We start from the raw sequence: 15,097 nt of genomic DNA, 5'->3' as shown, positions 1-15,097 counted from the left end.
AGGTGCATACCTGTAAGTTAACTCTTCTGGTATGTGACTGAGATGAATAATACCTTCTTTTAATTAACCTGGAACTCAGGACAGCCTTTTGGGCCTCCCAAGAGTTACTGGTTTTGATTTTGAGATAACTAGTGGTATTGTTTCCCAACAACACCACAGCATTTGCATGATCACCGAACAAGAGGTTTTTCTTTCCTCCCATTTCGGTTAAAATGCAGATGCTTGAGCGAATCTATTTTTGCTCTCGATAGTTCTAGCCGAACGCATTCCTTCAAGGAATGGTCTACCAGGCAACTCAGGATGACAAGAAGTTGATTGAGCGATGTATGGCTCTGCCTCAGTACTTCTTGCTCTCTGAGATTCTTTTCGGTTTGGTATTGTTTCTCCTTTGTCGAGGATTGACTACCAATTTGAATCTGCCCTGCAATCACAGACTTAGGTTTCTGGTTGGGTGAAATTCTCGCATACGTGTATGCCCATCTCTCCTGCACCACATTTGCCGTTGCGAGAATTTTTAGACAGATATAAATCATTAGACTCGTTATCATCTTTCTGTTTACCCCACGGTATAACAGAAGTCTGTAGCCTAGTCTGCTTCATCGCACCTGCCCCATTGGCCGCTGTGATGACACACAATGATATTCTTCAAACAATTAGAGTTTGTCTTCTAATATACATTTCCTAATTTGTAAATGAATTGTAAATGAATAACGGAAGACTTCGCCTGTTCCCCACCCGACTAGCTCTGCTCCCAAAGTAAATAGAAACTTTCTCCCTGATACAACCCACAAGAAGTTCTTCAGGCAGTACAATCCTTATGTTTTCATGACTGAAAGACACTGCTTTCATTGCAAGCTCCCACTTACTCGCCAAGCAGCAATGAAATAGCTGATTAGCTTTTCTGTCCTCTGCAAAACCACAGGGATTAAAACTGTCTTCACTGGTTGGTGTCATTGACGGGACTTTTCTATGATCAGCGTCTTGAGATTTACTTCTCTCAAGATGTAGGTCCACATTCACCTCAGTCAATCACTAGTAATATAGTATTGTTTTTCCTTGGTTGAGATTCAACTACTGAGGGGGTACTTGTGTCTTGCCATCACAAGGACCTCGGTCTCTAGAGGGCAATTGACAATCATCTGATGTGCACATGCCTCCCAAAAAACATCATCTCGTCTCTACATTGTTGCCGAACAAGATAGACGATTTGTATGGTTATTCTCAGCATGACCCTTCAAAAGGCAGGTGTCATGTTGTGACTACATCTCGGATGCCTGACAGCACAGTCAGTTGGCATCTGCTGACGAGTCAGAGTCCTTCATGATCTGCGCTGTGGACTTTATTGGTTGATCCAGATCAGTCATTACTTTTTCCTATTGGTGTGTTGCTGTACCCATGAAGGATCAACACCCTACATTGAGTGTCGAATACTTTATCCACTGCAAACTGCCAATGCAGAAGTGTCTAATGACACATCTTTTCTCTCTGAGTCTTACGAGATCGTGAGAGACTTATCTGAAGTTGGATTATGGAGGAGTTACGGAGTTCCATTTGACAATGTCTGTGAGAGAGAGAGAGAGAGAGAGAGAGAGAGAGAGAGAGAGAGAGAGAGAGAGAGAGAGAGAGAGAGTAATTGCTGTATGGATAGTTAGCTACTGAATTGGCTGTTGGTGAGTTCTGGGTTGTCTGCTGGTGCAGCTGGAGTTAGTTGTTCGAGTGCTGTGTTTTCAGTCGGTCTTTGGGAGTTTTTGGTGAGAGCTGGTGATAGTCAGTAGTGTCGGCAGCAGTCTAGTGAAGTCATTGAAATTCATTCAAGTTGTGTGTTGTTGATTTGTTGTTGGTTGTTATTGAGTTTGATGTTACGTAATTGATTTAGGGCTTTTGTGCCTGTGTTGTTGGATTTGTTGTGCTTCTGTGTTTTGTTGAGTTATTTGTGAGTTGTTATAGTTGAAGGTTGTTGTTGGGGAGCTGTTGTGGTTTCTTGGTGTTGTTGTGAGTTGTTGAGGGTTGTTATTGGTGAGCTGTTGTGATCCCTTGGTGTTGTTAGTGGGTGTGTGTGTTGACTTTTTGTGTTGGTGGTTGGTTGTGCAGTGGTCTTTTGTTTTGGTTGTGTTCCTAGTTTGTTGGTGAGTTGTGGTTGAGTTCCTTGTTGTTCACTGTGTTGTTGAGTTGTAGTTGTGTTCCTTGTTTGTTGTTGAGTTGTGGGGTTGTGATCCTTGGTTGTTGTGTTATTGGGTTGTGGTCCTTGGTGGTTGTGTTATTGTTGAGTTGTGGGGTTATGGCTCTTGGTTTTTGTCTTATGGTTGTTAGTGTCTCAGTGACCTGGACCAGCGGACAGCACAGCATAACCTGAAGTATCTGGAGTTGGGTAAGTACATGTGTTTTGAGAGTTTTTGTTTTGGGTTTGTGTAGGTCAATTGTCCTGCGTGTATTCTGTGGTGTGAAGAGGAAAGTGTAACGGAGGGTGGGTTTGACAGCTGGATTGATTAAGTTTATGTGGGGGGGATTTTGCCCGCTTGTCTTTTACGCTTGTGATCCCACCACAGGATAGTCCAGTGGATGGGTACATTTCGTCACTGAAGAATATGTCGGCCCGAAAGATAGATGACGTCTCATTGCGACCATGTTTATATCTTTCTTCCTTCGGCTCTGCCTACAGGTCCTTGGACCAGTGGTGAATGCTTGCAGGTTATGTTTGTTTACCTGTCTCCTTCAAGAGGACAAGTTGCATCTCGCCTATGGTGTGCGGTTCTAAAGGTAAGAAGGATGCAAGAGTGACTGGCCTCTACACCTTCCCCTTCTCGTCCTTCTACTCCTATTCCTTCAGGTTGAGGAAAGGACTCGAACTTGCACTGGCTGGTTGGGTGATTGATGTGGTAAACTTACACATTGAGCTTCCTTTCTATTTTTCTTATCAGAATCATAGAAGCAGTCCCGTTCCTTCCTCTAGCAAGGGGAGGAAGGAGACTGGCAATAATGCAAACCCTTCCCAGAACTTTGCATTAATGCTTCCGACTCTAAATATTCTTCCCAGCCCTTTTTCGGATGAGTTACAATTCCTCACTCATTTAGAAAAGGCCCAGAGGTCTGACTCTTGATCATGCAGCTCCTATACTCGAATCAGGTTGTCAGAGGCAGGGCACTCCTTGCTCTTATGACTAGGAGGAATAGCCCAGGTGTGTAGAACTCCAGTCAGTCCTAGTCTTACATTCCTCCCACCAATCAGTGAGTCTTCCTTATGTAAATGACTGAGGGTTTGTATATCATGTAGGAACAAATCACAATTTTTGAAAGTAAATGGTATTTTTCCTAATTATACAAACCTGAGGTCCTTTACATTAATGCTCACCTCATGCCACCCCTCAATCTGAACCTGGGCTGAAAGGCAAAGTGGAGTGTTTACATCTGGGCAGGTGGGCCTACCTGCCTACCAGACGGTAGTTACTACCCAACCACCTTGTTCAAGAATTTAACGGCCGTAATTCCAGCCTACGCTGAAAATAATTCCGTATGTAAAGGACCTCAGGTTTGTATAGTTCGGAAAAATACAATTCATGTACTTTCAAAAACTGTGATTTTTCCACCTGGCAAGGCTAGGACTGAGTAGCATAGAAGTAAATGTAATGTATGGTACTACGGTATTCACAATTGGTTCACAAATTACCATTTGATAAGAACTAACTACATGCTCTTAAAAAACGATTTGCAATATGGCTAAGACTTGTTTGATAAAGTGCTACATCATTCACCCAATGAAAAAAGCCTTTTAACAATGCAATTTATTGATTTAGACTTGTAACACTTCAGGTGGGTTTACCCTTTTTTTGTTTTTTCCAGGAGAGAATATTTGCACTGTCCATCTCAGATTATGATTTCTTTCTTTTAGTCCAAACAGAGGAGGTGCAAAATGGGATCTGGATCCAGAATGGCTAAAGCAGTTTGATGGACCAGTAATGGTACCAGTAGAGGGCATGAATTTGGAAATGCCCGCATGGAATGGCTACTTGGCTCCAGTTGAAAAGAAAGTTCGTAATGTTAGCATCAATTTTGGACCTCAGCATCCAGCTGCTCATGGTGTGCTACGTCTAGTTCTAGAATTAGATGGTGAGGTAAGCTTAGTTGTCGACATTTGTATAAGGCTGTGGCTTTCCAATATTTATTAAAAGCAGAATCTCTTATTAGTTTTTACAATCTTTATTTTATTGGTCACTGACAGATTAATGGGTCTGTGTATTATTAGAAAGAAACAATAATTTAATTTGGAAATTTCAGTATTGAAATACACTCCTTAACACCTGAATTAGCCCGAACTATATCCCCACATATTTACCCACTAAGTGGGTAACTTTAACTGTCAGCGTTACCAACACTGCAGGTGAAATCTAGTCAAATGAGTTACCTGTGTTACCATTGGAAATGCTGCTGCAAATACTGGCCACCAGAGACTCGTCACCTCAATTGTTATTCATTTGCGTGGTGAGCCGGAAGTGGTCCTGCTCCCAGCGAACTTTTGGTCATGTAGCCCGACCTTCACATTGTTTACCAAGGCCTTGATAGGGTTTTGATATCCTTGCCTTACGTTTATAACGTCTTCCGATTTTCCCCGATTTGGATCGTATTTCGATTGTTTTTGGAACTTCTCTGTTATCGTTGGGAGGAGATAGTCGAGCCTCATCAAGAAAATCCTTACCTCAACTCTGCTTCATCAGCCTCGCCTCCAACAGCTGCTGGTTGAGATGTTGGCATACTTCGCTCCTGTGCTAGTGCAACGAAGGATGAGTACCCTCAAATAACAGACACTCCTTTTGTTTTAGCTGTAGGGAAGTGCAATGTATGTCATACAGAGGTGTATAGTATGTAAGAATTAGTTTATTAGATCACTTAGGACTACCAAGATTAATTAGAAGATAACGGTAAAATTGCGAGAATTAAGCAAGGAAGAGTTACAGTAGGAACGGTTCAGAATTGGAAGATAGAAAATGCCTAACTTGTTTGCTATTTCATGACAAAGAGAATTGAAATAAAGCTAGCAGTAGTAGCGTAGGTGATACTAATCATTCTCTTTCAGCTCCCATGCCTGTTCCAGAACCAGCCCTAACTGGTGCCGGGGGTTATGGAGAACCTCAAGCACAGAGTGTAGGATCTGCTGGCCCCCCCTGCTCGGAGCAGGCAGTGTTTAGCAGCAGATTCCCCCTTAAGGTGTAAGTTCTAAAGTTATTGTAAAGTTAGGCCAGGGACTGACAAGTAGTGGTAATAGGTTAAGAAGTGTTTGGGAAGAGAATAGCAGGTTAGTTTCCCTCGGATTCAGACTCCCTTGTAGTGTCTAGTGTAAAGGTTTGAGCCATCTTTGGTTTTATTTCCTGCTTCCAGTTCTGTGCAACAGAAGCTTCTAGTCCGTGGTTGATCATTTGGATGTGGTTTCTGGTTGGTCTGGTTCTGAAGGTTTGGGTAATGCTCCTTCGTCCTCAAAAGTTCCTCTTTCTGTCAGTGTGGTAAATATTGGTTCGTCTTGCAGTAGTGGTAACCCTGGTGATCAGGTTGTCGATTTTACTATTTGTATACGGCACATTATTTATTAATATCAGTTAAATCGCTAGGTAATGCATATTGATAATGCATATTGACTTTATGATAATTCAGTACAGAGAAATTTAATAACATTAACAACAGTAGTCCAGCCTAAAGTACACTATATACTACATATTTGTATAGTAATTACAAATATTGGCCAGCCCTGGAGGTTCAATGCATTCTGACTTATGATGACTTGGTACCGGAGTAATTGAACACGGAACGAGAATCGAATCATATAATATTCAGTACAAGAATGTAATTGAACGAGAACAAGAATCAGATTTGGTTGGACTTCAGCATTGTTGGACAGTGTAGGCTTGCCAGCTGCGTAATCCAATATTGTATGTATCCTCATATTATTGTATTGTAAATACTAATATAGTGGTCATATTTTGGTTTGGGATTCAATCTTTCAGCTGATGGCTTATGCAAGTTACCTCACCTTATTTAACTCATTTTTGGCCGAGGTAAATAGAGGAAATATCGTTATTCCCATAGCGCTTCTTGGCTGATTGGCTGGCTTGGTCTGACGTAACTAAGCTCCTCCCCACCTATACCTTGCTTTCGTCTTGCAGTGGTTAAGCAGGAAGGCGGTCTTTTAACTATGTTGACATTTTAACATAGCTAATAATGGTATCTTGTATAATAAGAAATTTGTATATTTCATTACTTTCCAAGAATGTTCCTTATGGTAACGGAATTTGGTAGTATGACATTTTCATCAGTTTAGAAGACGAATTTCCTTCAGTAATTACATGATGCCTCATATCAATTACAGTTGCAAATATAATTACCAATCGCATCATCAAATTACATCCAAAATTTTATATTAGATAGTTTAAAGATTTACGCTTAAAATTACCTTGAAAATATGTAATTGATTACAATTACAAGCTTGCTGTTAATGCATAGCCCTACTTGGGGGTTGGGGGAGACGTGGCCTAGACAAGCAGAGATGCCGACTAGTCAATTCCTTTACTCCAGATGCAACCAGCTCATTGGGTCTCAGCAAATGTTCTTGTTCCTAGTTAGCATAAATAAATATCTGGATACAGGCATTCCCCGGGTTACGACGGGTCTTGGCATACGATGTTCCGAGGTTAAGGCGCTTTTCAACTATATTCATCAGAAATTATTTCCAGGGTTACGATGCGTACAACACTGATCTAGCAGATTAAATATTACACCAAAAATGCAAAATAATCAATATTTAAAGTTTTTTTTTTTTTTTTTTTTTTGAAAAATGCAGTAAGTATGCAGTTTACATAGTTTTCAATGCACACAAAGGATCAAAAGTAAGGTTTTCTTCAGGATTTTTGTACGATGTTCCGGCTTACGACGCGTCTCAAGAATGGAACCCCCGTCATAACCCGGGGACTGCCTTACTTTACTTGTATTGGAACAAAGTCATATTGTTCGTCTCATGACATAATGTTAAGTTCAAATTTGACTAATATGTCTCATGGAACTAGTCTTTTCCCCTCAGTTAAGAGCTTGAATTTTCAGTGATTCCTTTTGTTTTCACTAGTTTTCATCGGTATTACAAGCTTTTCGTAATTTATCTTTTGTCAGTGTGAAAATAACAGTAAATGAGTTCTTTCACGCTCGTAGTATGTTTTTACCACGGCCGGCTTTGAATTTACATAAAACCTTGGAGAGTTTTATTCACGTTGCCGTTGCACGTAATATTACCTTATCAGCTTCAGCTACACTTGTAAAACAGTAAGTGTTTACTGCTGTACGTAGATTGAATACAGTAACGGATGTTGCTAGGATTCCATCGTATTAGCAAACGAAGTAGTTTCTCATTTGGTTGTTCATGGCTGTTCGCAGTTATATGTATTGTTAAGATAATATACTTATTAACTTAGAAGATGGTGTAAAGTTATTGCGGATGGATACCCTGTGGCTTTCGGAAGGAATTTTCGGTGTCGGTGATCGTGTAGGCAGTTATTTGAGACTCGGTGTGGATTTTTCACAACGCTCTACCTTAAGGATTTTCAGTTTTCTTCAGAGAAGGGTTACTCGCTGGGTCCTGTCATTGCGGTAACTTAGTTTTATAGTTAGCTTGTTATTGTTAGATTTTAGAAGTTTAGGTAGTCAGTGATAGTCTAAATAAATTTGAGTGTTTCTGTTGATCAAGCTTAGACTGAGTGTATTGTTCCTTTAGGCCCTTGAGGTTAGGCAGATCCCTATGGCCATGTTGGAATAACTACAACTTCTTCAGCACAAGTCATCTGCGTCAGGGAGCAGCAGCGGTACCGCGTCCTGCAAACTCAACTTCTCCATACATTAGAGGCTAGATAGCCAAATGGGAGTTTCACCATTTCCCCTCCATACATGAGAGGCTAGATAGCCACATGGGAGGTTTGTCGTTTCCCCTCCATACACGAGAGTTATAGAATACCACATGAGAGGTTCTTCAAGACTCAGGCAGCACCTTGGACTCGACCCTGACGGTAAGGTACTTCCTCTGCAAGCTTCTTCACCTACTGAGTTTGGGCGACTAGGTGAGGTAGATTTTTTTTGTTTTTACTTCCGTGAATAAGAAGTTTAATAGATTTCATCAATGGAAGGTACTATTCGGACTCAAACGGTACCTTATGGCTTCAACACTGATGTTGAGTACTTTCTTGCAAACATCGTCACCTACTGAGTTAGATAATTAGGTGAGGATACATACAATTATACATGGTAGGCTGATTATGAGTTAACTGCGTATGCTCCGTGGACAGGTCAGGCTGAATTAGACTGATCCCACCTCCATTAAATTTTGTTATCGGGCTAATTCAGGTGTTCGGATTGAATTGCAATATGAAGGCTTCATAATAAAACTAATATTGTAATACTTACCAGAACACCTGAATGATTTCCACCCTCCTCCCCACTTCAATTTGATAGTGAATGATTCAGTTGAAGCGACGAGCCTCTGGTGCCGGTATTTGCAACAGCGTTGGTAATGCTGATAGTTAAAATTATCCACTTAGTGGAGATATTGTTCGGGCTGGTCAGTGACCAGGGCTAATTCAAGTGTTCAGGTAAGTATTACAATATTAGTTTTATTATGAAAACCTCATTTCGAATATATACTTTAAATGTTTAATGACGACAACAGCCGTTGACAGCATTGTGTTAGCTTATTGAAATAGGGGCTCAGTTTTTGTAGCTGCTGTTTTTTTATGTCTTGTTCCAGGTTTTGTTTTAAATATTAGTTTATATATAGTGTTGACCTTTTTATAAGTATCAGTAAGCATGTTCTAGTTTCCTTACTTTATCTGTTTACAGTGTTTGTTTAAATACAGGGAGAAAGCACTAGAATGGAGAAAGTCATGATTTGTACTAATCTATTTTTGAAGTGGCAAATTTTTATCAATATTTTATAGCCACTTTATTTTGTATCTTATGCAGACTGTGATGCGTGCTGATCCTCACATTGGCCTGCTACACCAACCGAGGAACCAGAAAAAACTTATTGATATAAAACTTACACTCAGGCTCTTCCATACTTTGATCGCCTGGACTATGTATCAATGATGTGCAATGAGCAGGCATACAGTCTTGCTGTTGAAAAGCTTCTTGGTCTTGAAGCTCCTATTCGAGCAAAGTACATCAGAAGTGAGTATGAAGGTTTTTGTCTTTTATTATTATTAAAAAAGTTTTTTTTTTATAAATTTTGATCTCATCACCTTTTTTGGTGTGCTTTTATGTTTTGAATAATTGTTGTATCTAGACAATATAGTGGATGAATTTTGATTTGTGTAGGGACTAGGTAAAAATTCTTTGTTCATTTACGGAACAAACCTTCGGTCTTAACAATAGGATATTTTCCCACATGCAGCTGGTAACAGGTTATTACAATCAAAGATTGTAAACAAGGAATCTGTGAGATCTGGCAACGCCTGCGCGTACAAGGTGAAAGCTGGTCAGGGACTGCACATAAACCCATGACTCCCAGTCTTTTGCTAACCTCCTTGGAGAGTAGATGCTTATGCTTTGCTCTCCTTCCAAGCCAGTTGTTTTTCATTGCCCGTGTTATGTTCTTTCAGTGTGTTGTGTGTGTGTTTTTGGGTTATGGCTTCCTCCGAGTCTCCACGTCCTCACCAGCGTATGTGCCTGGGCGTTTGAGGGTTCCCGTGCTCGGGATTTTTGGCTTCTACGGCTACAGATCCACATACAACTTGCAGTAGGTGCAGAGCTAATTTTTGTACGGTGTTGAATCCTTGCTCGGAATGTTGTGCCTGGCCTAAGGCTCAGTAGAAGTATTTTATAAGAAGAGGGAGCATCGCAGAGTTTCGATTCTTCCTTCTTTGGAGGGATTTTCTTCACCTCTTAAAAAAAGAAGATTTGGCTGCTGCTTCCTTTGTTTGATGCTAATTTTGGTGTTCCTGTGTCTCCTTCCCTTTTCTTCCATTGATTCTTAATAGAGGCTTCAGGGGTGCCACAGGCTGATTTTTATGTGTAAATGTAGCTCCCTCTTCCTTGGGTTCCAGTTTTCATCCTGGGGGTGAGGAGGCTCCCTCATCGCATTCTTTTATTTCAGATTCGGAGTCATCCAAAATGGCGGCAATTTGGGTCTTGTTTGGGCTACGGGATCCACCCTCCTTGGAAGGTTTGTTGTCACATTTCATGGAGGCCAGTACCCCCTCCTCCCCCTGGTCTCGTCTACGCTGGGTCTCGAAGGCGGCCATCTTGTGGGTCAGCTCCGCCAGTGAGGCCATCAACTAGCGCAGGTCCTTAAGGAGGTCATGACGTCACTCCCTCCCAGCTCCATTTTGTTCATGACGTCAGTGGTAGCAGCCATCATCCTCCCGCCGCTATGATGCCATTGTTGGAAGGGAAGTGCTCTGCATTTGCTTTGAAGGAGTCTGTTAAACGGAAGGTTTCTTCTCCTCCCCCTGCTGCTAAGAGATCTCATTGGGAAGAAGTTGACTCTCCTCCTTTATCATCTCCATCGCCGGCTCCTCGTCATCGCATCAGATGTTGGATGGTAGAGGACTTTGCGATTTCACCTTCTTCGAGCGAGAGATGTTTTGCCTTCTTCTCATGTCCTTGTGTCTTCCATGCACCTCCATGGTCGTTTCTACCAAGGAGACTCTTCACCTACTTCCGCTCATGATTGTCCTTCTCCATCTCAGGTTAGTGCTCATGTTTCTGGCAGTGGAGCCTGCAGGAAGAAGTCTTCTTCTCCATCACCGCTTGGCCAGATTCTCTGCATAATGGTAATCCATCGATGTCTTTCCCTTCTCGTCCGTGTCTCTCCACTTGGACGTGTTCATGACAGTTTGAGTGTGGAGCTTTCATCTTCTGTACATGGATGTGCCTCTGGCTTGCACATACGTAAGGATGGGATTGGAGATGCCCCTCCTTCATCTGCCTTGTTGCCAGTTTGTCGTCGTAAGGATGATAAAGCTCTGATCAAGAGGATTAAGGTTGCAAAAGCAGAGGTGGCTCAGGCTATACATAGAGATTCTTCAATCAACAAAGACGTGGTCCAAGGATGAGTTCCTCATTCTCCTGATAGAAGTCTTGATCCAGAGAATTGTTCACCTTCAAGAGAGATTCTTCAATCGACAAAGACGTTGGCCAAGGACGAGTTCCTCGTTCTCCTGATAGAAGTCTTGATCCAGAGAATTGTTCACCTTCAAGAAGCCTGCTTTGGTCACATTCTGTGTCTCGGGATCAGGCTTGATTGACAACTAATGGACATTTTCTCGTATTGTCGCATGGCCGCTTACGCTGTTCTTCACATGAACGCATACATGTTTCGCCTGTCGTTCGTGTACATGGCTGTCTCTCCAGTAGTGTACCTGGTTCTTCGCACGAATCTGGACAAGGTTTGAGCAGGGATTGTCTCTAGTGTCATTGTTGGTAGACAAATCAACAGCTTTTTGGTACCTGGTTCTCCAAGTGTTAGAGGTGTCTTCCCTGCCTTTGATATCCAGAAGGCTAGATCCTCTAGCGAGTCGTCTGCTACACCTGCTTCTTCACATCATTGGTCTCCTTTGCCGGAGCAGGAGGAGGGAGACAGTTCAAAGTTTTTGTCTTCCTTTTTGGAGGTTATTGACCTCATTCGTGGGTTTGACAATCTTGAAAGTATGACGCAAGCTCCATCTTCAGTCACACCTACATGTTTGGAAGCCTTGCTGGGTGCCAGTCATGACCCTAAGTCTTCTTTTGAGCTTCCTCTGTCGGGGCCATTCCCAGTCCGCCTTACAGCATGTGAATGCTTTGGTGTCAGACCAGGATGGCTCTCTGCGTTCGATGGGGTCATCCAATTTCTTCCTCCTCCTCACACGGCATAGGAAGTATTATTCAACAATTCAGTTCTTCTGATGCCTCGTCACCTAAACCCGGAAGTGATTCATCTCAGGCCTGGTTTAACCTTAGAGCATGTTAGGTCGGAAGGTCCTTGGTGTCATCTCAGGAAGCCTTGACTATGGAGTCTACAGCTGCTTCCATTTTTCAGACAGTTTGGTGGGTAGACTTAGGTTGACAGCGATAGCCAGGATTGCTTCTGATAGGTTTCCATAGGGGTTATATAGTGAGTTTGTCTTCTCTAGGCTGTTACAGTCTGGGGGTAAGGCTTACTCCTAACTGACCCCTCTTAGTGCTAATTTATGGCTAACCTTCTGCTAGCTAGGAGAGATGTAGCTTTGTCAAAGGTGGCTGGATCAGTGGATTCTGAGCCCTTATTGGCACTTCGAAATGGGGATCTTCTGGATTCTCAATTCCTGTTCCCTAGGACAGTGTTGGAAGGTGTGATTGATTGGCAATGAGCTGATACCAAGGACAGGTTGTTCCATCAAGCAGTTTTGAAGTTGGCACATTTCCGTCGTTGTCGTCCTCCTCCTCCCTCTTAAACAAGTAGGAAGATCTTTGCCTGCCAAGTCCCAGCGGTTCTGCTTTGGCTAGGGTCCCTCAGTCCTCCTCTCAGGCTAAGTCTAGTAAACAGTGTCCCTTTCAATTCTGTCCCTACAAACCTGGAAGGGGACCTAAGGGAAGGGGCAGAGGTGGTTGCCAGTAGTATGGGCGCCTCTCCATCTCCTTTGCCATGGGTAGGGGATGCCTGGCAGGCCAGTGGGCCAGTGGCAAGATTATGGAGGCAGAGAATGGGTAGATGTTCCACAGGTGGGATATCTTCTACCATTCAACTTCACTCCCCCTCTCTCAGAAAGTCCTTTGCTCAGTGAGAAATGTACCCTTTACAATTCTCTGAAGTTCTTATCCTCTTTGGGGGGAAGTGTTAAAGATTGCTGGACAAGGGTGTGATAGAGGAAGTAATGCTGCCTTATTCTCCAGGGTTTTAACAGTCATATTTTCTGGTACTAAAGGCGACTGGGAGGCTGGTAATCGATCGTTTCCATCTTGAATCATTTGTCAGGAAGACAAGGTTCAAGATGGAGATGCCGCGGATGGTGTTGCAGCAGTGAGGGACAACAAATTTTTTTTGCTGTCAATAGATCTGGAGGACGCTTACTTCCAGATTCCTATTCATCCTTCATCCAGAAAGTTTCTTCGCTTCGCTCTCGGAAAGAAAATACTAGTTCAAGTCCTTTGCTTCAGGCTAAACACGTCCCCTCAGGTGTTCACAAGGGTCTTCTCCCTAGTCTCGGCATGGGCTCATGCTCAAGGGATTCACCTAGCGGCCGCTCTCGCAGCGACCAGCTGGTAACCGGGTTTTGTTATTCCCCCTAAGAAGACTCCTTCGGGAACTTCGAAGGGCTCGTCACATTCCGGTGTGACGGGGGTTCTTCTGCTGGTCCTCCTGTTCCTTCGGGAACGGGGCCCGTCTCCCCTTCTGAGAAGAAGAAGAAGACGGGACCAAGGGTGTGCTGGCTACCGCTGGTACACCCTCGCCTGGTCTTGGCAGCTCTGCTGCTAAGCCAGGTACCCGCTCGGTTTTCTCGTCCGCGAGAAGTTCCGAGTGTACGATCTCCTTCGGGGTGACCGTGCAGCCAAGGTTTCAGACGCCTGAGTTCGCTCAGCGTCATGACCGAGGCACGGAGCAGAAGACTGTCGAGAGCCGCTCAGGTGACTCTCGCCAGGCCAGCGGCCGCTCTCGCAGCGACCAGCCGGTACCTCGGGTGGACGTGACGGTCTCTGACCGGCCACGGTTTAAGGCTGGAAGAGGTCCCCCAGTCCCTCGACCGACGGTACCAGCCTCGGCTGGTACCAGCGGTTTGACGTGCCGCGAGGACGCTCACCGGTCTCACGGCGAAAGCGAGCTCTGCATGGTCACCTGACCGCCGCTCCCACAGGGACCGGGCGAATACGGTGACCAGCAGCAGCTCGTCTGACGCACGGGACCGGGGTCGACGTGCTCAGTCGAGCCGCTCGCCACAGGTGAGCGGCACGGCCAGGCCTGCAGATCGATCCCCACCGCGGGTTGGTGATCGGTTCTGCAGCCCCCCACGTACGCTGGTCCTGCCAGCGAGCGGGGGGGAGCGTCAGGTCTGTCTCTCCACTACCTTCAACTTCCTCGGGCTACACCGGGAAGAGCGAGGTAGCTAGGAGTGATCGTGAGAGGTGCGCCGCTCACAATCCCGTCACGACGCCGCACGTGCCACGTATGGTCTTAGGACCAACCAGACGTACGCGCAAGTGATTGAGGCGACCGTCAGGGGGAGTAGCGTCAGTTCTGTCTCTCCGATACCTTCAACTTCCTCGGCATACGCCAGGAAGAGCGAGGTATATAGGAGTGATCGTGAGAGATGCGCCGCTCACGATCCCGTCACGACGCCGCACGTGCCAGGTTGGTCTTAGGACCAACCAGGACGTACGCGCAAGTGATTGGAGGCAACCGTCAGGGATCTGTTGCTGGTCCTTCTTCTGAAGGAGGAGGGTCCTGGAGCTGCTCTTGTTGGAGGGACTGGACGGTCCTACTCCTCAAGACGCTGTAACTTCCGAGATTCAGAGTAACTTTACCCAGGTTATTGCACTGATTCGTCAGCACAACGACCGGGGGGAAGGATCGCCGCTCTCACCAGCAGAGCCCATGTCTCTGCTCGAGTCGTTTTGGGGCCCGAGAGGGAACCCAAACCGACGGTTTGGTGGGTATGCCGCGATCGGAGCTTGCCGATTCTGTCTTGAACCAGAGTCTCTCGTCTCCGGACAAGAAGGCTCTCTCAGTTCTGGCCGGTCGATCAAGCTACTTCCACCTCCTCTACTGCGACAGCGGGGTTTCTACGTGTCTTCGGACACCGTATTTAAATACTCCTTCGGTCCTCCTGAGAGGTTTCGACCTCGACGAGGACTGGAATGAGTCGGAGGAACGGTATCGGCTCTCTCCTGTCAGGTGTCGATCAGCCCCACCAGACGACGTTCACAGTGGCGGCAGACCCTTACCTACAGTGAGAGTTCGTAACCCTCCTCGGGAAAACGTTTTCTCCTGACGATACGTTTTCCAGACTCTGAGAGGCCATCGCCGCAAGGCGATGGCTGCTCTACTCTTCTCCAACTGCTAGTTCCACTGGGAAGGCGAGCGAGTATCCAATTCCTCCCCCATTCCCTCTCTCCTTACGGC

At 44.7% G+C, this 15,097-nt stretch overlaps 1 protein-coding gene across 1 annotated transcript in view; it reads left to right on the top strand.

Annotated features, from left to right (window-relative positions):
- LOC135215529 (NADH-ubiquinone oxidoreductase 49 kDa subunit-like) overlaps positions 1-15,097 on the top strand; it is a 198,304-nt gene that overhangs the window by 17,668 nt on the left and 165,539 nt on the right. Inside the window, 1 exon segment of the mRNA XM_064250359.1 lies at positions 3,887-4,109. Coding sequence (XP_064106429.1) covers positions 3,887-4,109 — 223 coding nt within the window.

This window comes from Macrobrachium nipponense, chromosome 19 (genome assembly GCF_015104395.2).
Source record: "Macrobrachium nipponense isolate FS-2020 chromosome 19, ASM1510439v2, whole genome shotgun sequence".
NCBI lineage: Eukaryota > Metazoa > Arthropoda > Malacostraca > Decapoda > Palaemonidae > Macrobrachium > Macrobrachium nipponense.
The sequence above is the reverse complement of the archived record's forward strand: the minus strand, read 5'-3'. Positions and strand labels throughout refer to the sequence as shown.